The sequence below is a fragment of the Nilaparvata lugens genome, chromosome 13, assembly GCF_014356525.2.
Source record: "Nilaparvata lugens isolate BPH chromosome 13, ASM1435652v1, whole genome shotgun sequence".
Classification (NCBI taxonomy): domain Eukaryota; kingdom Metazoa; phylum Arthropoda; class Insecta; order Hemiptera; family Delphacidae; genus Nilaparvata; species Nilaparvata lugens.
This window is the reverse complement of record NC_052516.1, coordinates 10,334,292-10,357,685: the sequence shown is the minus strand read 5'-3', so window position 1 is coordinate 10,357,685 and position 23,394 is coordinate 10,334,292. Positions and strand designations below refer to the sequence as shown.

At 32.7% G+C, this 23,394-nt stretch overlaps 1 protein-coding gene across 7 annotated transcripts in view; it reads right to left on the bottom strand.

Moving 5' to 3' along the window:
- The window catches only part of LOC111062131, a 108,180-nt gene that overhangs the window by 26,632 nt on the left and 58,154 nt on the right, over positions 1-23,394 (bottom strand). For 6 of the 7 annotated variants that reach the window (XM_039439790.1, XM_039439793.1, XM_039439792.1 and 3 more), the window contains 8 exons: positions 16,480-16,689; positions 14,953-15,176; positions 14,543-14,639; positions 11,818-11,937; positions 11,071-11,154; positions 5,353-7,353; positions 3,434-3,607; positions 1,764-1,971 (listed from right to left, as the gene is read on the bottom strand). In XM_039439790.1, the coding sequence (XP_039295724.1) occupies positions 1,764-1,971; positions 3,434-3,607; positions 5,353-7,353; positions 11,071-11,154; positions 11,818-11,937; positions 14,543-14,639; positions 14,953-15,176; positions 16,480-16,689 (3,118 nt within the window). The remainder of the gene's footprint in view (positions 1-1,763; positions 1,972-3,433; positions 3,608-5,352; positions 7,354-11,070; positions 11,155-11,817; positions 11,938-14,542; positions 14,640-14,952; positions 15,177-16,479; positions 16,690-23,394) is intronic. The other variant, XM_039439791.1, reaches the window with a different exon arrangement.

Sequence of the window (23,394 nt, the reverse complement as noted above, 5' to 3'; positions counted from 1 at the left end):
AAGCGCGAATATGTGTACGCAGCTTAAGTTGCTAACCTGGCAAGCAATCTTTATTTAACCCTGGATTGATTTAACTTACTTAAATACCTATTGGGTCAGAAGAAACTAACAAACTTGTAAACTGTGAACATGATGTGTTCCAATAAGAAGACACGATTTGACTGTATCTATACTGTCATCTTGTGAGTGATTATGCTGTGTCATTGTATCTTATGGGTCAATATGCCCGACTGCTACTGTGAACTCTCAAATAAAACTGTATTATATTCTATAATATAATTGACCGAGCGAAGTGAGGTCTAAGATTCACGTCGACGGTTTGGCATTACTCTTAATGTTTAAATGTTTAAATGTTTATATGTTGCGCATTTACGGCGAAACGCGGTAATAGATTTTCATGAAGTTTGACAGGTATGTTCCTTTTACTTTCCTTGCCCTATTACCATAGGTAAGGAAAGTATTGCTTTCCGAAAAAAATTAAGGTACCCCATTTCTAAATTTCTATACGTTTCAAGGTCCCCTGAGTCCAAAAAACTGGTTTTTGGGTATTGGTCTGTATGTGTGTGTGTGTTGTGTGTGTGTGTGTGTGTGTGTGTGTGTGTATGTGCGTCTGTGTACACGATATCTCGTCTCCCATTAACGAATGACTTGAAATTTGGAACTTAAGGTCCTTCCACTATAATAAGGATCCGACACGAACAATTTCGAATCAAATGCAATTCAAGATGGCGGCTAAAATGGCGAAAATGTTGTCAAAAACAGGGTTTTTCGTGATTTTCTCGGAAACGGCTCCAACGATTTTGATCAAATTCATACCTAAAATAGTCATCGATAAGCTCTATCAACTGCCACAAGTCCCATATCTGTAAAAATTTCAGGAGCTCCCGCCCAGCAATGCAGATAGATTCCCAATTATCAGGCTTCAGATACAATTGAAACAAAAAAAAATCAAGTGGAGTAGATTGAGCATGAAAATCTCTACAATTAATGTTCAGTAACATTTTCACCTAAAATTGAAAATAGCTTTAAATTCGAGAAATGTTATCATTCAATTGCAAATTATTGTAGATTCTATTAAATCATTCACTATGAAGAGATAGCAGACCTCATGTGTATGCCCTGTCACCAGCTGGCTCAAATCTTTGAATAGTAGACTTGTGATGCGCGGGAACACTAGCGTCAGGTGATCAATTTTCATAACGGCAAGGAAAGTTGTGTGAGTGCGCCACATCAGATTTTTTAATTGGCGTCGACGTATAACAAGGATTTTGGAAATTTTGCATTTCAAGGATAATATAAAAGGAAAAAGGAGCCTCCTTCATACACCAATATTAGAGTAAAAAACAGACTATAAAATATTCATCTTAAATCAGCTGACAAGTGATTACACAGATGTGTGAGAAGCAGTCTATTGTTGTATTTCCATGAGGTCTATAGTTTCAATCAGGTACTTGTGGATGAGAATAGTGCGTGAGGTCTACTGTTCACAGATCTACTAGTAAAGGGAAGAATTGACTAATCGAGATAGGAAATTCACGAATGACGCATCATCACGTCTCAACTACTCAATTTGAAATTTTGGACATAGATTCCCAATTTACCGAGGATGGTTATAGGCCTCTTTTAAATTATTCAAGATCGCAGTAGGTCCAGTTTGTAGAATTTTAAATTGGACCTTGCGGACGGAGCACGGGTTTCCTACTAGTCATTAATAAAATCCTTCATTCATAAAATAAAGTAGCCTATTATTATTACAGTCTTACCTAAATCTTTCTTAATCTCTTCTCGCACAATACTGAGACTGACATCCTTGGACAGGCAGACACTGCCCCCCTTCAGTTGCGGCTGCGCTTTGTTAGTGGAAGCCTGCTGTTTGTTGGGCGAATCCTCGTCACTCGTGACCAGTGTAATTGTCACGTTGCCTTTCTCCATGCGTTTCTTCATGAATTGACCGCTCACCTGAAATACAATCTACCAAATAAAAAATATGTCGTTGTAATATTTTTAAATGATAAAGGGTACTACAAGTTTTCATATTGTTCTTATTTAATCAACCAAATTTATTCAACATGAAACAGAGAAAATAAATTAAAAGAGATCGATTCAAGAATTGAAAACTGCGACATGAAGTCAGTCAAAGATATAATAGTTATTTGTGCAACTAGTGCGCAAAGTGACAGTTTGCTGCATCGAAAGAAACGTTTACGCCCGAGCCGTAGGCGAGGGCGGAATGGTTTCTTGAGTGCAGCAAACGAACTTTGCGCACGTATTTCACATTAAATTTTTCCTACAGTTACCATTGAATATGAAAAGTGGGTAATTATGGGTAAAATTGCCTGAATAATGTAGTAGTGTTTGAATGGCGGGGGGCAGCTGTGTGGTGTGTGCTGTGGTGGCACTGTGCTGTCGTTGTCCTTGGTTATAATATCATTATACTTAATAATTAGCCGCTTTGTGCTTCGTTGCACCTCTGCTCACTATAGCAGCCACAGCAGTCACTGTTACCAACTTAATTTTGATTTTGCTGCACTGGTGCTCCATATAACCTACTAACTATTTTGCGTTGTCATGCTGCAAATCTGGAGTACGCAAAGTACTCACTTTGCGCACTAGTGCGGAAAAGTGATTCTTTGCAGCCTGCAATCAGTGCACAAATGGTCACTTTTCAGGGTATCTGTAGGAAAAAGTACTTTATTCAAATATTTTTTTATTCCTTCAAGTATTTACAGTGAAACATGATGAAACAATACTAAGGAATTCCTATCTAAATACAGTTATAGATAGGGATTTCATGGAAACCACATTTGACATATATACTTGAAAGAGAGTTCTGCAATTAGAAATTTAAAATCACTGCTTAGGAAAGAAATAATCAGACAGGTACATTTTTCAATATTTTATTAACTCTTCACATTTGGTATTGTTTTCAGGGGAAATTAGAGTGGGGTTATTGAGATATAATATCCAGACTCCAGAAATGGGCCTTGAGTCCCGGTTGCACAAAAGCCGGTTAAATTTTAACCGTGATCAACTTTACGAGAACCAATTAGAAGAAGGCTTTTTTGAAAAGATGGGTTCTTGTGGAATTAATCACGGTTTAAATTTAACCGGCTTTTGTGTAACCGGCACTGAGAGTTAGCATAGAGAAACAATAGCGTAAGTAGATATCCCATGGTATAGGACGTTTATGTCGCAACTTTTACTGTTATCTCAAGCCAATTATTGTCGATTACTGTTTTGTTGGGGTGAGAGTGTATGAACGGCACAGTATTAGAGACTACGAGCGTCACACAGCTTCACGGGAAAGAACTACGTGGACTATCGGCTTGAGATAACAGTAAAAGTTGTGACATAAACGTCCTATACCATGGGATATCTACTTACGCTATTGTTTCTCTATGGAGTTAGACAGGAGAATGGAGAGAAGGCTCACCTCATCTAGCACACTGTATGAGTCATCGGTCAACTCATCAATGGGGGTTGTGGATGGGCGTTTGCGGTCATTCTCGCCTCTCAACTCCTGTTCGGCACACGCTCGTTTCAACTCATCCACACTGGACACATCCGACGAACATGACGAGGAAGCCGACGAACCGTTACGACGAACCTGTGATTGATTGATTGAGTACTTTATTTATGTACATTACACTATATACTGGCTTTTACACTTATATACAATAGCTTACAATACAGCAAAATTTTAGATGAATTCACATAATATGAACTAAAAAATGATTTTTGAACTGCATATTATATGAAAAAAGCAATTGGTAATAGCTATAGATAATATTGTTATGCATCTACATAAATTGGCGGAGCTTTGGACATATCAATGTCCATTCTTTGGAAAGGATATTCAAAATATCCTTCCCACTAACTCTCTACCAAAAGTGACAGAGGCAGAGAGATATTACCATAGATAAACGATAGCATGAGAAGATATCCCATGGTTTATAGAGTTCATCCAAAGTTTGCAAGTTTTGTATCAAATTATGGCGTTGTGAATCAAGTTGCAATGATACGGTATCATATTGTGTTGATACTGTATCATGTGTGGTAATACTGTATCATTAATACCATCGAGAAGAGAGATAGCATAAGAAGATATACCATGGTTTGTAGAATTCATTCAAAGTTTGCAAGTTTTGTATCAAATTACGGCCTTGTGTATCAAGTTCAGATTATACTGTATCATGTGTGGCAATACTGTATCATTTATGGTTTTTTTTACTGTACCATGGAGAAGAGATAAGTAGATATGGTGTGTAGAATTCATTCAAAGTTTTGTATCCAATTATGGCGTTGTGTATCAAGTTGAGTTTATACTGTATCATATTGTGTTGATACTGTATCATTTATAATGATACCATAGAGGAAAGATAGCAAACGAAGATATCCCATGCTATAGGTCGTTCATGTTTTAAATTTCAAGCCGATTTTTTGTCAACTCAAGCCGACTACTGTCTATTATTACTGTTGGAGTGAAAGTGTGAGAAGGGCACAGCATGAGAGACTACCAGCGTCACATAGCTTCACGCAAAACAACTACTAGAACTATCGGCTTGAGTTAACAGTGACATTTCCAACATATAACACCCTATAACATGATGGGATATCTTCTTATGCTATCTTTTCTCTATAATACTATTCTGTATGTTACAATACAGATTGACCCACGAAATTACAGCAAACAACCGAATTTACATGATTGAGATTCAATATTTTGTTGATGAATTCTATTTCTACATTTTTGAAAACCGATTTTGTTAATTAATTATATTTCTACATTGCTGAAAAACGATTTTGTTAATTAATAATTATATTTCTACATTGCTGAAAAACGATCTGGTACATTGCTGAGGTGGAAAAGGATAGCGCTATCTGCTTTGTCGAATGATAGACAATGTTAGCAACAACAATTTTAATCAAATACTGTCATTATAACGTGGACCTCACTATAGTGAGAATCATTTATGCTTTATTTAGATACTTTCCATGTTTGTATGGTTAGTTAAGGTTAGGTTAGGTTGATGCATTGCATAGGTTAGGTGCATTGATTAAACGTTTGAAAGGTTTCAAGTAAAGTTAATGTTTTTCAAAGTAAGTTAAGTGCCGATTGCAAAAAATCCCGGTCAAATTTTAACCGTGATAAAAGCTTCACGAGAAACAATCAGAGAAGTCCTTTTTATTAGACGGCTGTTCTATGATGGTGATTAATTTGACGAGAACCAATCAGAGAAGGCCTTTTTATAAGACGACTTCTCCGATTGGTTCTCGGGTAATTAATCACGATTAAAATTCAACTGGCTTTTGAGCAACCGGCACTGAGTGAAGCAAAGTAATATAAATTACCTTTGACGGAAACCCCTTCCTCCTATTGGACGGATGCGCTCGCTCCAGCTCCTCAGGATCCCTCGCCCTCAACATCGATATCAACTTGGGACTATCGATATCCAGGTCGATATCCTCATGATCGACTATCGAATCTCGTTTGGGCTCGATAGTTATCGACGAGTTACGCGACAACTTCTCCATACCTCTCGAGAATTGATGATTCAAGTTGTCGACGATTCCAGTCAGTTTACTGGCTACCGGAGGTTTCTGACTTTCCGATGATTTTTTGTCTACTTTTTCCGGTGATTTGCTTGTCATCAGAATTGATTGTTTCACGACGTCATCGATAGTCGCTCTGATTGTGTCTAAAGCCTTTGGTTTCGATACTGGCTGCACCACAGCTTTCTTAAATTCCTTTGCAGCTTCGTTCGTCAAACTTTTGATGTCACAAATCACCAATCCAAATTTTGGGCTCTCGTTTTTCTCTGGCTGTTTCTCGCTTTCCTCTTGTTGTTCCTCATTTTTCTCACTTATTTCTTGTTTTATAACAACTTCTTCATCATCAGATACCAAATTTATTTGTGGTTCTTCTACTCTTCCTACAACTTTCTCTTTCTCTTCAATTTTCTTATCACTTGAAGGTTTAAACACATCTCCCTCTTTACATTCACTTACAACTTTATCCTTACTTTCATCAACTATTTCTTCCTCATCCTCCACAACAATTTCCTTATCTTTGCTTACTTTTTCCGTATCTTTGCTTATTTTTGCCGTATCTTTACTTACTTTTTCCGTATCTTTGCTTACTTCTTCCGTATCTTTGCTTACGTTTTCCGTATCGTTTGCCTGTTTCACCTCGCCACTTACTTCATTACCTTCTTTTGTAGCATCATCTACTCCATCTTTACTATCTTTTGAAGAAACATTTACTCCATCTTTACTATCTTTTGGCGAAACATCTACTGCATCCTTACTATCTTTTGTAGAGACATTCACCCCGTCTTTACTATCTTTTGTAGTAACATTTACTCCATCTTTACTATCTTCTGTAGAAACATTTACTCCATCCTTACTATCTTTTGAAGAAACATTCACCCCGTCTTTACTATCTTTTGAAGAAACATTCACCCCGTCTTTACTATCTTTTGTAGAAACATTTACTCCATCTTCACTATCCTTTGTAGATACATCAACTTTGTCATCACTTGCTTCTGCAGAGTCAACATTTTTCTCACTCCCACTCTCCTCCTCTTTCTCTTCAACGGTATCCTTTTCTTCATCAACGTTTTCAGAGCTTTTCTCAGAGTCAGTAGCCGAGGACATATGATCGTCATCATTATCATCATCATCATCATCATCATTACCCCCATCATCATTTCCACTTTCCAAATCGGCATCATCTACGTTATCCTCCTCCTCCTCCTCATCAAATTTCGATTCTTCCTTCTCATTATTCTCCTCCTTTTCCTCCACATCTTCGACGACATCACCCGTCTCCTCCACTCCCAAACTTTCGACAACTTTCTCCTTACTCAGCATAATCTGCAACTTTTCTTGCAAACTAGCGGCGTGATCTGTCTTAGTCGGGGTTAACTTAACTTCTCCTCCCCTAGGTTTGGCCAAATGTAGACGTTTAGCAAGCGGTTCATCATCGTCATCGTCATCATCATCATCTACATCTTCAACCATTTTCTCCTTCTCCACATTCCTCTCTCTATCCTCTTTATCGCTCTTCTTCTTTGGACTATTTTCCGTGACCACACTTCCTTTCGTAGGATCTGTGACTTTAGATTCCTCTTTACTACCGATTTTCGGAGAAGATGTCCGAGATTCAATCTTCTTTCCGTCATTCTCTATCTCTCCTTCTCTCTCGCTCCTATCTTCTGCCATATCTTCATCACAGTCAGCCAATTTGGAGCTATTGGTTTGAGAAGTAGAAGCACCTTCGTTTACTCTCCTCTTATTTCTCTCTTGCGCTCTCCTTCTTGCACTAACGCTCAACTCCTTTTTCGGCTGCATCTGTAGAAAAAGATAAATGTATCACAAACTTCATTAACAAATAATTATTATTAAACGAAAATTCAAATTAAATGCTGTTTACAGCATGATTACAGCTGTTTACAGCGTGGGGTGATTTATCCTTAGACCAGATATAGAATATCTGAATTCTGCTGTTGTATTATAAATGTGTTCTAACCATAGTTATATTCTCAAATTTTTAATTATACATTGTTTATTCTGTTTATTTTTATGTTTTGACTTGGCCTGTATGTTTTTTGGCTCAATAAAATGAATTAGAATTTTCTATATCTGGTCTAAGGATTTATCACCCCGAAGACTTCTGCTACTGCAAATACTGACAACAGGGTAAACAGCTAGATGGAATTCGATGAGCGCCACTATTAAAAAATTATTTGTCAGCCCGGGAAAAAATCTTGTCATTGACAAATTTTTTCATAATCTAATAATACTTTGGACATCAACCTTTTATCAACATTTTCGAGAGTAATAGTACATGCTCAGACTAATTTTTCCTCCATTATATCTAATGGACCATTTAATAAGGGTCATTATTAAACTATGATTACAGTGTTTTGTACAATTGTTTTGTATGATTTTACAGTTTTGTTAATCATGGTCATGTATTTTTAGAAATTTTATTTTATATACATTATAATATCAACATAGGCTACTAGGCTCATAGTCATGTTATAATTCTGTGTATATTTTGAGTTTTATTGCTGCTATAACATGTATTGTGTTTTTGTTTTTGAGGAATAAACAGTTTGATTTGATTTGAGTGTTTTGTACAATTAATACATAAAATGAAGAAATTAAAAAAAAATTACAGCTCTTAATTCAATGTATAGCCACCAATAGGAATTTCACAAATAATATAAACAATTCAACATGTAATTATTAATTATTGTTATTAAACGAAAATCCAAATTAAATGCTGTAATTCACCCCGAAGACTTCTCAGTAATTTCCATCTGAATTCAACTTTCAATAAAAACAAATTATAATAGCCTTCTTATTTATCTCTTTCCTGAATAGGGCTACTTGTAATACTAATATGAAGAAAATAAAAATCTCAGTACCCTTTTTTTAAATATTTTATCACAAAATGATAAAATATTTTAAAAAAAGGGTACTGAGATTTTTATTTTCTTCATATAATAGCCTTGTTTGTTATAATATTTTCTTTATTTATCGTTTTAAATATTTTCTTTACTTATCGGGTTTTATCATTTTTTATCTTTATTTATCGTTTTTTTAGTCATCACAAGAAAAAGAATAAACTTTCCTGTTGGCAATAGTAAGTTGAAAGAGCCTCAAATTGATAATTCGTGGATTAGGTAATTAATAAAATAGCGAGAGTTCTTAACGAAAGAGTCGCAAATTGATAACTTGTTGATTAGCTAATAGATAAAATTGAAGAAATAAAAATAAAATGTCAGTCCCCTTTTTTGAATTATTCTATCGCAACATGTTTCAACATTGATGCCATTTTCAAGTGATTCTAAGTTTTTATTTTTATTTCTATTTATATTACAAGTAGCCCTATACAGAAAAGAGACAATAAAATTGAAGATAATCCCTATAACCTATCCAACATTAACTTCCATATTCAACACAAAAAATCAAATTGATGAAAGAAAGCTTGTTCAAAAAGTGAACTATTCAAAGTAAATAGTTAATGAAACAATGAATATTGTATTTAATACTAAACACAATAAACAGTTTTTCAGTTCAATATACAAGTCCCCTTATTTTATTATTTATATTTATTTATTTATACGTGGATACAATAACAAATCATATAAATATGATTGGGAAGGAACAACAGGCTTGGCCCAAATCTATTCCATTCCCAAATTTTGATTACATGTCCAAAAAATAGGTTATGTTTGTTCTGTAAGAAGTTCAAGGTCAACTTTCGTCCAAAAATAAATATGAGATGCAAATTTTAAATTTAGAAAAATTAAAACACCAAATTATAGTTAAATATTACACTTAATTATCACTGCACATTGTATTAATCAAATTATTTTATGAATTTTGAAGCCAAAAATACACACAAATTCTCACTAAGAACAGCTGAACATTTTCAAGGACACAACATAATGTACAGCATATTATAAGTTATAACTTTACTGATTTGATCTTGATGGGACCTTATGAATATTAGTAAGTCCTATCTTAATAAATTGATTAGACATATTCAAAATTAATTACTTCCGAATGTATGACTTCAATTGGTGAAGACACTAATAGACAACTTTGTTTTTGGTTTTTGCTGACGTTTTTCATGATAAAACTTTTAAATAATTCACAATACTTTGAACTATAAATGAAAACCAGTGAAATAATTCTAGACTCAAACCTTTAAATAATTCTAGACTCAAACCTTTAAATAATTCACAATACTTTGAACTATAAATGAAAACCAGTGAAATAATTCTAGACTCAAACCTTTAAATAATTCACAATACTTTGAACTATAAATGAAAACCAGTGAAATAATTCTAGACTCAAACCTTTAAATAATTCACAATACTTTGAACTATAAATGAAAACCAGTGAAATAATTCTAGACTCAAACCTTTAAATAATTCACAATACTTTGAACTATAAATGAAAACCAGTGAAATAATTCTAGACTCAAACCTTTAAATAATTCACAATACTTTGAACTATAAATGAAAACCAGTGAAACAATTCTAGACTCAAACCTTTAAATAATTCACAATACTTTGAACTATAAATGAAAACCAGTGAAATAATTCTAGACTCAAACCTTTAAATAATTCACAATACTTTGAACTATAAATGAAAACCAGTGAAATAATTCTAGACTCAAACCTTTAAATAATTCACAATACTTTGAACTATAAATGAAAACCAGTGAAATAATTCTAGACTCAAACCTTTAAATAATTCACAATACTTTGAACTATAAATGAAAACGTAGTGAAATAATTCTAGACTCAATATGTTTCTTCTCTTCTACTGTACTGATATAAATGAATCTTATTGATAATTGAACCTTCTTTAAAGTAATATCGAGAATAAAGGAGTGGTTTGCCGAGAAAAGTAATATATTCTTCCGATGATATTAAAATTATGGACAGGTTTTATCAATATTTACTTCACTGCAAGAGATGATAATCTATCATCCTGTTTCCTGTTTACCACAGAGCTTAATTGATAACAAGTTATAACAGAAGCTTCAACAAGGTTAATGATATTATTTTGATAAAATTTAGATTATTTATTTATTTATGAAAAACATGGAAGCATACAGGATTTCTCCCACAAATTGCTTCCATAACAACACAAATACAATAGTTTATTATACATTAGTGAGAGTATAGAAAAAGAATATTGAAAAATTACAATGAAAGAAGAGGAAAAATGATAGAAAAAGAGAAATGAACAAATAAAAAACCAGAATCAGTACTAATCATACCCTCGAGGACTAGTGCAAAAGTGGTTTCAACAAACATACAACATTAACTCAACAGACAAGGGACACAATAAAACGCTCGACAGTTACACTCACATTATAATAAATTAACTACATTACATCAGGACGTCCTATATACCTAGGTATATAGGCGGTTCGGATGACATACTCATAGATTGTATCACATAAATTTATTGATTTGTTTTCGAAAAGACAAACAAATTTAAATTCGAAATTGAGCTGAGAAATTTTATCAATTTATTTACCTGACCGTGAGAGCTTGTCGATGGAGTACTAAAATTTCTGCAAGGTCCCAACAGTTTGCCATACCTTCGACTTGCTGCTTTATACTGCAAAAATTAAAAACATTTGAAATCAACAAAAAATAAATAAAGCTTATAAAATATTCTAAAACTATCTAAACTATGTAATGAGTAACCTACTAGAACTGATTCCATTCAAATATTTTAATAGTAAAAGTAGCCTAATAGTAAATATTAAAATAGTATTGAATGAAAAAGACTAAGAAATTGTCAAAAAACCACTGATTTATTGATAATTAGAAAGACCGGTTTCGGGTATTACACCATTGTCAATCTCTGATAAACTCAGAGATTTATCAGAGATTGACAATGGTGTAATAACCGAAACCGGTTTTTCTAATTATCAATAAATCAGTGGTTTTTTTTGACAATTTCTTAGTCTTTTTCATTCAATATGAATAATTACCACAATACCAACTTCTCAACTACACAAAAAATTAAAATAGTATTTTAATAGTAAGCCTACTACTTCATTGTTCAATCATAGAAGGTAACAACCTGGAAACCTGGAATAACAGGTTCCATTGAAATATTCATTTTAAATTATACACGACTAGTTTCGTCATATATATGTCATTCTCAAGCCTTCTTGTTCATAGTTTATTTGTCAATGTTTATTTATTTATTCATTCAAACAAGAACCGATGATTGAGAGGAAATCAACAGTATTGGAATAGAAATAGTTCTCACCCCAGGTAGCATGGCTTCCAACTGTTCTTCCTCTTTGCTGGCATCAAACAAGCATTTGAATGGCGGGTAGACAAATTCTCCAAATCTATCTCGAAGCTTCTTAATATGCTGTTGAACTTCCTGATAAAACAATTAATAAAATAAATGAATAAATTTGTATCATGAATTATTAAAAAAAGTAAACCCATATTTATCAACAAGTAAAAACATATTCACATTGTTCACTCCAGAGCCCATAAATTATCTTAAGCTGATTCCATTGTTCCAAGATCAATATATGAGTGATAATACATAATGGAGTGATAATTATGTCATAAAACAATATGAGTGAATTTAATCCTCAACATAATTAATTAATAACTATGTAAAAACATAATTATTAACATCAACTCACGGAAATTAACTTGAGCTGATTCCATTGTTTGATGATAAATATGAGTGAATTAAATTATCATCAACAGACATTGAATTATGATGCATATTTTTTCGGACATTTCATTATTTTCAAAATTTGGGAACAGAATAGTTTGGGGCTATGCCTGTTGTTCAATCCCGATCATATTCATATGATTTGTAATTATATCAACGAATAAATAAATAAATAAATAGATAAATAACGAATTATCTCAGGTGATAAGATAACTTCTCCAGTAAAGGTGATCAGTAGTACATCAACTATATATTATCTATTTTCTTCAATAATGTAACTAAGGGCCAGTTTCCGAGCTCGGGATTTAGCTAAGTCCTAGACTTTAAACAGCTGGAGTCAGAAAATTGGTTTTCGCCACACTGCACAGAAAGCAGCTGTTTTCCAGTCCCTACGTAGATCTGAAAGACCTTGTTTGCAGACGACGTCAGAAAGGGTTTCTTTTCCGGTCTAGGCCAGAAAGTTGTCTCTTTCCAGCCGCTTATGGCTGGAAACAACGCGCTAATTATTATTAATAAGTCATCCGCTAGATCGGGCGAGTGTCCACTATCATAATAAGCTGAAGTCGCCATGATTTTAGTTCCAGTTTCGAATCAAACTAATTCGCTTCGCAACCAGTTTTATTCAATTATTTATTGTTGATTAGTGCATTCCGAATTTTCAAAAATGCTTGAAGATGACTGTGGTATTCCAAGTGAAATTTTAAAAGAATCTGAAATCCTGACTGCAAATCTTCTACCACTAAAATCAAGAGATAGGTACGATAGCTTAACGAGTATTCTTTATTTTGTATTCTTTATTTATTTTGTCAGCAATACCTGTAGTGTGGCGAAAAATATCGTTCGCACCACGGGCAAAAATGTTTTTCCAGCTCTCAATCTTTTCTAGTCCTCGGCCTACGGCCTCGGACTTGAAAACCGATTTCGAGCTGGAAAAATCTCATTTTCTGCTCTAGGTGCGAAATATACTATTTCCAAAACGGGGCGTAGTCGCAGTCATTGTCATAGTCACGTTTGAATTAAATTTCGAAAAACTAAAAAATTGAACACAAAATAAAATAAAGAGAAAATAGTGTAAAGTTTCAGCTATTTTGAATTATTTAGGAATGTCTAATTTCGTAAAGGAAAAACGTTTCCAATTATAGAAGAAAAAATAAAAACTAGGACTACTGTTATAAAAGCTGCTACTACGCCCCGTTTTGGAAAAAAAATTTTCTGACTCCAGCTGTTTAAAGTCTAGGACTTAGCTAAATCCCGAGCTCCGAAACCGGCCCATAATATAATTTATATTTTTATTCCATCAAGCAAAATGAAAAAATGTTTCAAGGATCAATTTATTATCTATGAGAATTTTAATGAAAAGTACTTGAAGAACTATTTATAAATAAAATTGATAAGTTTTTATTTTCAATAAAGTTCAATTCAATGAACCATCTCATCAATAACAGTGTAAAGATGAATATGGAACAAAAATGATACAACAATATTTCAAAAGTTGGATTCAATTAAATTGACATTAGAATACGACTATACGAATTAAATTTATATTTTTGTATAATGAAAACAACAAAAATTATGTTTCATTTGCTAGTGACTTTTGGAAAACAATTTCCTCATCTCCCATTTTTTCTGCGTTCTCATAGTTGAATAAATTTATCCAAGTTATGCAAGAGGAAAATAAGTAGCCTAAATGATTAAAATGAAACAATTTATGATAGAGGAAACAATAATATTCATTACTGAATGTAGAATTCACTTACTGAATGTTGATAACGCAATTAAAATTCGCAGATGAGAAACAAAAATACGATAAATTGATGATACTTCAGATCAACTTGGTACATTATCTAATTGCACTAACATTTATCTAATTCACAGCAGGAAAATAAAATACTATAGTGAGGTCCACGTTATAATGGCAGTGGAGAAAGATAGGAGAACAACGTTGCCGAACCTCTGTCTTGTCAATGCCTTCTATAGACATTAGCTGATACAGGTTTATTCATGTAATATATTAACTGCTCATTCTCGTTTAAAATAATAAATTATATTTTTCAAAAATGAATTTTCTTAATTAAGATGAAATATTTTGTTAATTCATTATCAACTCTACATTGTTAAAAGACGATCTGTCAACAGAGAAAAGAGATAAAGAGATAGCACTATCCGCTTTGTTAAATGATAGACAAGGATAGCAATACCATTGCTAATCAAACACTGTCATTATAACGTGGACCTTACTATAGTTTAGTAATGATACTTCAGATGAACTAAGTACAATCTATGTAATTGAACTTACTATCATGCAGTCATCAAACTGCTTCTTCGACTTGTGTTTCGCTGAACAAGGATTCAGTTTGCTGAACAGGTACACATTCTTGACAGGAATCCAGGCTCTGAAATTCAAAATATTCATTCATAAAAAAACTAGCAGAAAACCAGTGCTTTGCACCGGGGAAATTTTGTGTTGTAAATGTAATCTCCTATACTATTATTATTGTATTATTAATTGGAAATATTTCCTAGTGATTTTGTATTTTGGCGAAATAAAGTTTTCTTCTTTCCTCATGTTCAGGAAACATGAAACATAATTTAGAATAAAAATAATTTATAATAGAACAATTATTTTTTATAGTTTTGTCAAAATTACATGGATAATCTTCATCAAAGTTGAAAATTCCCAACAGATCTTTCTCAAGTTAGACGTACCGATCATGCGCGCCGAAGAACCTCACATCGACCGAGTTGTCAGCGTTTGTCTTGACCACCTTGCCCGGCCAGAAGGGAAAGCCCTTAAGCTTGGCCCACACGAGGAGGTGCGGCCGTTTGCACGCCTCAACGAACCACGTGTCCGAACGAGTGTGTGCGTTCAGATAGCATTCGGGACATGTCTCGATCTCGTCCAGCTCTTGTTTGCAAATTTTCACCAACGTCTGAAACAAGCACACGTACAAAATAAATAAACTGAAACAATTATATAATAGAAATATATTTATTTCCGCAAAAATATTATACAAACAATACAGGCAACTTGTGCAAGTACATTAAACAATAGAATAGTAATTTATACAATACATAATAATAATATGGAGTGACCTGGCTGACTCAGGTCTGGTGTCAGAGTTTTCAGGTCGCAATACATGATAATGAAGAATGCTAAAATATCACAGATTAACAGCTAATGAAAGTGTATAAAATAGCAAAGTTTTTCCATTATTGAAAACATATTTTTACCCTAAAAAATAGAGAAAAACTGTTTGGAATTTGGCTTTGAACTCGACAAATGTAGTTTTTCACAAATATTAAAAAAATAAAAATCTCAGTACTTTTTTTGAATTATTTTATCACAACATGTTTCAACATTGATGCCATTTTCAAGTGATATGAACATATAGTTGTACTTGCACCAGTTTAGAGTAAACTCTAGAGTATTTATTTATTTACTTCATATCACTTGAAAATGGCATTAATTTTGAAACATGTTGTGATAAAATAGAGTTTAGAGTAAACTCTAGAGTATTTATTTATTTACTTCATATCACTTGAAAATGGCATTAATTTTGAAACATGTTGTGATAAAATAGAGTTTAGAGTAAACTCTAGAGTATTTATTTATTTACTTCATATCACTTGAAAATGGCATTAATTTTGAAACATGTTGTGATAAAATAGAGTTTAGAGTAAACTCTAGAGTATTTATTTATTTACTTCATATCACTTGAAAATGGCATTAATTTTGAAACATGTTGTGATAAAATGATTCAAAAAAGGGTACTGAGATTTTTATTTCTATTTATATTACAAGTAGCCCTATAAAGAAAAGTTTTTCACCTTTGAGCTCTCATAAAAAGTTCAAAAACGTCAAACAAAGGAACAAATTATATGAATCTTATAGGCAATTCCTTTCTCTTTCCAAACATATCCGTAGAATTTGTTTTCAATTAATAGTTTTCATGTTATTGACTTTTCAATGAAGGTAAATAGGCCTATTTCAAAAATATAATGAAAACCATACATCTCGAAAAATAAGGTCGATATGAGAAAACTTTACTGGACATTTTTTGTAGAAAATTTCAAGTAGAATCTATGGTCTTCGACTGTTACATACACCTTTTGTGGGACACTCTGTATAATGAATTTTTTGATGGATACCTTGACGACCCAGGTCAACTTTGACTGGAACGTGTTGAATACGACAGAGTTGTGACAATGTATGACAATGACAATGTAAGGTACCTTTGCGAGATGGGTCAACTTTGACTGGAACGTGTTGAAGACGACAGAGTTGTGCAGCATCCAGCGGGTGTCGGCCATGAAGGCATGCGTGCTGCCATAGCACTTCTGGCGGATGCCCTTCTCCAGGATGGACAGGTCCATTGGGTTCACCACGAACTTGCGGTACTCTTTGAACTCGGTGGTGTCCACCGGCTTGGCGAACCATTCCGACTGAAACACCAAACAAAAACCATCAGCTTAAATCATTTTAATACATTCATTCATTCACTCAAATATTTGGTTATTCATTGACAATTTTCCATTTTGAAATAAAAACACAAATATGTTGTCAAATTCTACACAGTTTTATTTGGTACAGGACCATGGTTTCGTGACCATTTTCAAGCTGACTGAATTTGGTTATGTTTTCACTTTCCATTTATTGGCAATCACAAATCACGTCAATTATTTAACAAAAAAATATGTATTTATTTTCTTGTAAAACTGTTGTTAATTGGTGAATAAATTTGATTTGATTTGATTCTATTACACAATAATATGATTGGGAGAAGACTACAGGCATATCCCAAAACTGTTTTTCTCCCAATTTTTTACAAATAAAAGTTTCGAAAAAAGAATTAGGTTATCTTTTCACTATCTTCATCTACAGTTTCATTCATTCATTTATGTAACAATCAATACTGATGTGAAAACATTGGTAGATAAAATTGAAATTGAAATTGAAATTTATTCTTCCAAAAAATACATTAAATTACAATATATTACAATGTATAACTGAAAATAGTGGAAAAATATTGCTTTAAACAACCCCTGAGTTACTACAGTGTGGGGTCGTTCATGTTCCATATGCATTTTTTATTCTCTTGAATAGTATGGTTACAGTGTTAAACAAATATAAGAATTAAACAAAAATAAAACAGCAGAGCTCTGCATGAATAGAAACGTAAATATATATAAACTATAAATATAATGCCTTCAATATGAATAGTAAATATGATCAGATCCAGTACTAGAAACCATCAAGTTAAAATCTGAACAATAATGAGAGAGAATGCCAAATAAAACTTAAATTAGATAAAGCTATGAAATATATGAAATACATTTAGCTGAATTGAACTCTTGAGCTTAAATAATGCAATCTCGTAAGTGTGTTGAAATGCCATACATACACAATAAAATTACTAAATTAATCTACTGAGATAAAATTTATTGAAACAATGTTTCCACTTCATTCCTCTCCAATAGCCAACTCTTGGTCAAGTGTCTGAATCTATTCAAGCGTAATGCATCCTTTATTTCACTAGGCAAAAGGTTGAAAATACGAGGAGCGACATATAGAAAGAATCTCCTGAATATACTGAGAAAATACTAAGACAATCCTTGGGTTATTTTTTCCTTCCAAATTTAGGTGATGACAAAAATCGATGTGTGTAACTGGCTTAATACTGCTGCTACTGCAAATATTGACCACGGGGTGAAAAAGCTAGAAGGAAATTCGATAAGAGCTACTATCCAAAAATTATAATTGACAGATGAAAAATAAATTCCATCTGCAGACAATCAGGTAGTCAACCACATATGTTGAACATGTGTACACCATAAAACATATTTACAACAAATAACATTAAAATGAAATTATAAATTAAATATACAAATATAAATTACAATATTGTTTGGAAGGTTCATCAGTGAAAAACGTCAAATTTTGAATTTCGCATCAAGTTTGTTCTTCTATGAAATGCACAGATTTACATGAACTACCGCAAACTTGAACAATCTGTATAATTGTATAAAACTCTGGTGTGGCGCACTCACACAACTTTCCTCGCCGTTATGAAAATTGATCACCTGACGCTAGTGTTCCCGCGCATCTCAAGTCTACTATTCGAAGATTTGAGCCATATGGTGACAGGGCAATAACGCTGGAGACACACATGAGGTCTGCTATCTCTTCATAGTGAATGATTTAATAGAATCAACAATAATTTGCAATTGAATAATCACATTTTCTCGAATTTAAAGCTTACTTACAATTTTAGGTGAAAATGTTACTGAACATTAATTGTAGAGATTTTCATGCTCAATCTACTCCACTTGATTTTTTTCGTTTCAATTGTATCTGAAGCCTGATAATTGGGATTCTATCTGCATTGATGGGGCGGAGCTCCTGAAATTTTTACAGATATGGGACTTGTGGCAATTGATAGAGCTTATCGATGACTATTTTAGGTATGAATTTGATCAAAATCGTTGGAGTCGTTTCCTAGAAAATCACGAAAAACCCTGTTTTTGACAACATTTTCGCCATTTTAGCCGCCATCTTGAATTGCATTTGATCGAAATTGTTTGTGTCGGATCCTTATAGTGAAAGGACCTTGAGTTCCAAATTTCAAGTCATTCCGTTAATTGGGAGATGAGATATCGTGTACACAGACACACATACACTCATACACACACACACACACACACACACACACACACACACACACACACACACACACATACATACAGACCAATACCCAAAAACCAGTTTTTTGGACTCAGGGGACCTTGAAACGTATAGAAATTTAGAAATTTGGGTACCTTAATTTTTTTCGGAAAGCAATACTTTCCTTACCTATGGTGATAGGGCAAGGAAAGTAAAAATGAACCAACGAATAAATGATTTATTTATTCTTTCTTGAATCATGGTTACTCAATCAACTACGATTCTACCAAAGATTACAGAGGAATGAGTACTTCAACATATTATATATCTCCAAGTACTTGAGATTACCTGTATTCCTAGAAATTTATGTTGACAGTAACTCATTACTTTCTAGAATTACTCTGTAATTTGAACTATGTCGTTTTTGCGTACTCCGATTTTTATAATATTCTGAACAGGGACTCAATATTTATAAAATAGTACATTCATATAATAGTACAATAAATTCATACATTAATTTTGTGAAAACTAAAACCAACTATTTTTTTGGGATAATTTGACTGAGTCCCTGGCGAAGTTGTAGAGCCGTTCCATAATGAAATAAAACACACATATATCATCAAATTCTACAGTTTTATTACTCCAAATAATTTGACGATATCATGTGTCATTTTATTCCATAATTTTTTAGATGTTTGAATAGACTACTTCAATAAAAAACGAATCGGGGTACTTATTTTTATTTATAAAAATTATAGTACCCTTTTTTGAAATTAGTAAAATAATAGATAAAATACTTATTCACACTTTTTTGGTGTAAGACATAAGAACGTATGAAATGAAGGAAATAAATGTGAGACCAATGAACTTGTTTATATTACCGGTTATTTCATGACCTCTATAACTCTATGGCTATAATTTCATCAATTTCTTTTTTCAAGATTACGTCTTGAAGACTTCAGTTATGGATTACAAAATAAGGTCATAAAGTAAAAATGTTGACTTGTAAATCATCAACTTAGTTCTATCCATATAGCTTTAATTGGATGTTTGAAATAATTATATTTTTTCTTTATGGCTATTTCTGATTATAAAACAAAATATAAATTTAAAAATTAAAAAATAGTACCCTTTTAAAATTATTTCTTCACGACATTTTTCGGCTACCTACAAAGTTGATGCCATTTTTAAGTCTTGACTTGAACTCAGACTTATATTTTCATTTATATTGAAATAATTAAATTATTATGAAATTTCTAGTTTCATTGAAAATTTAGACTTTTTGGATTATTATTAAGTTACTGTTCTAGATTTTTTTAATTTTAGACTCCAATAGTATAAATTTGGTTCAAAATTTGCTTGTTTATCTAAGCATTGAAGAGCGTAAATTGAATTTTAAAAAGTGAAAGTGACATAACCAAAATTTTGATTTGGACAGTATAGTATAAATTGGAAATGGGACAGTTTTGGACATGAGCCTGTTGTGCCTTTCCTCATGTTAAGTATTTGTACACAATGTGATAGATAAATAAATAAATAAATTAGACAACAATGATCATAATATAATCGTTGCCGGTAGTGCCATATTGTAATTGAGAATATTTATTTTATTAATTTGTATATAATTTTATGGCAAATGAATGAATTTGAATTGTATCCACAAAAATGAATAAATAAATAATTGTTACAGCTGGGAAACCCAGACGCAGTAAACGAGAATAAATGTTCAGACAATTTTTTCAGCCAATTCTACAGTCGCAAATAAATAAAACCAGATACAGCAATTGAGAATAAATGTAAGGCCAACATTTTTGTTCAGTTAGTCTATGTGACATAGAGTGGAACAACGACCTATTGAGATGGAAAGTCCTTGTCAGAGTTTATCCTGTAGTAGTTACCATGCCGATCTAGCCAGCCCACTATTTCTCTCTCTATCTCTCTTGCATTGAACTCCCATCCTCTCAACCCGCAGATTACTCTCTCTCTCTTGCATTGAACTCCCATCCTCTCAACCCGCAGATTACTCTCTCTCTCTCTCTCTCTCTTGCATTGAACTCCCATCCTCTCAACCCGCAGATTACTCTCTCTCTCTCTCTTGCATTGAACTGCCTCCTCTCACCCCGCAGCCCGCGACACAAAATTGCAACACCGTTTCAACAGAACTCTGAACCACGTACTCAATTCGGCACAATCTGGCAACGTCGCAGTCTAAAGACCAGCCTTCTTCCCTCCTTGTCTTCCCACAGACATTCATCGGCCCACTTCTTTCAACCTTTTCTTTATCGTTTCCCTCTCACTCTCCCTCCCTCCGCCGCCAAACACTGCTTTCTTATTCTAAATGTGGCACAGGCATCAGCTAATTGGTGACCCTATCGCCTCTTTTAGCATCTAAACAACTAAAAAATTACTGTATGAAATAAGTAATGTCGAATCGATAAACCTATTTCTCTACTGTATCGTACAAAGGGAGTTTCAAACCTCTAAATAAGGACTACCTTATTATTTTATCTACCAATGTTATTACATTAGTCTCATTTGTATTGCAAATAAATGAAAATATATATTGCCGAAAATCTTCCTCAGTAGAATAGAATAGAATAGAAGAATATATAATAGAAGATGCTTTGCAGACAAAAAATAATCGTTGTTAAAATGTGTACATACATCCATGTTCTATCTAAACTACCATATTTATGTTGATCACATTATCACATATTGGAAAATGAATATTATGCTTCAAATCTTTTAGCTAGGATATTAAAAACCATACATTCACCTACGGCTCATAAGCTACTGTAACAGTTTCCAGTTTTCATATTAGATTAGATCAAATATTATCATTTTGCTTTTTGTGTAGTTGAGAAGTTGATATTGTGGTAATGATTCATATTAAATAAAAATACTAAGAAATTGTCAAAAACCACAGATTTATTGATACTTGATTGTTACACCATTGTCAATCTCTCATTGACAATTTCTTAGTATTTTTATTTAATAGAATATATCTTGCTCAATAGTTCAAATTAAGTGTTTCATTTCCATAAAATATACAATATGATATTAAATAATAATCTAATTTCTTAAGATATGGTTGCAAATTACCGTAATGAGATATTGCATTTATGCTCATCGAATTTCCATATGGCTGGCTGTTTACCCTGTTGTAAAATATATTTGCAGAAGCAGAAGTCTTCAGGGTGATTCACAGAATTTAATTTGGATTTTCGTTTAATAATTATTCATAAGCTATGTTCATAACAATAGCATGTCCAAAGGGCTAGGGTGTAAGACCTGATTTTTTAATGGAATAAGATAGATAGGCTGCCTTTATTTCAACCTAAAGGGCGAATAAGGTGATCTAATATATAAATATTTTTTGACTGAAAATTTTGTAGAAATCTAGAAGACATAACCTCATTTGGACAATGTTACCTAAATTTGGAGAGAAATAACACAAGGTATTCTTAGTTTTTCTCTCCCTATCTGTGCTTCATTGTAAAAAAATGAATAAATATAGATTAGGTACCTATTTTATAACCTCTGTCTGTATCCACTAGAAGACATAACCTCATTTGGACAATGTTACCTAAATTTGGAGAGAAATAACACAAGGTTTTCTTGGTTTTTCTCTCTCAATCTGTACTTCATTGTAAAAAAATGAATAAATATAGATTAGGTACCTATTTTATAACCTCTGTCTGTATCCACTAGAAGACATAACCTCATTTGGACAATGTTACCTAAATTTGGAGAGAAATAACACAAGGTTTTCTTGGTTTTTCTCTCTCAATCTGTACTTCATTGTAAAAAAATGAATAAATATAGATTACCTATTCCATAACCTATATCCAGTAGAGGTCTCCACTAATCTACAGTTCTGAATCTATGATAATGTTCGAATACTGAGTTTGAAACATCCTAATATCAACAACTCATTCGAAAGTACCATAATATTAGCGGTTTGTTTCAAAACTTTGAGATCATTGAACAAAAAAAGGTGATAAATGAACTTCTTAGCGTTATTCTGTGACCTCCATTGAACTAACACTAATCTGAAGAGAACGAATTTCTGAAACAAAGTTGATAATCAGTGTATCTGAAGACAAAAATAGTAAAAGTAAATTTTGTAATATTTTTAAACTTGGCAAAATTATTACTCTAAACAAGTGTAAAATAGAAGTTGGATTAAAATAGTATTAGCATAGGTATTTAAGGTTCCAAGTTCATGAAGATCTTTGTTAGAAAATAAGAAATACAATGAATTCTAGTGTAATTTTACAGAGTTCATTATTTCAACGTTTCAATATGAACAGTATAACATGGTTGCTTGAAACTACAATAGGCCTATAAATAAAAATATAAATATGAGCAGCTTTTTTAAAATTATTTAGTCACGACATTCGGTTATGCCATTCATAACATTTCGGTTATGCCATTCATAGCATAGCTTGTCGTGACTAAATAATTTTAAAAAAGGTACTCAGATT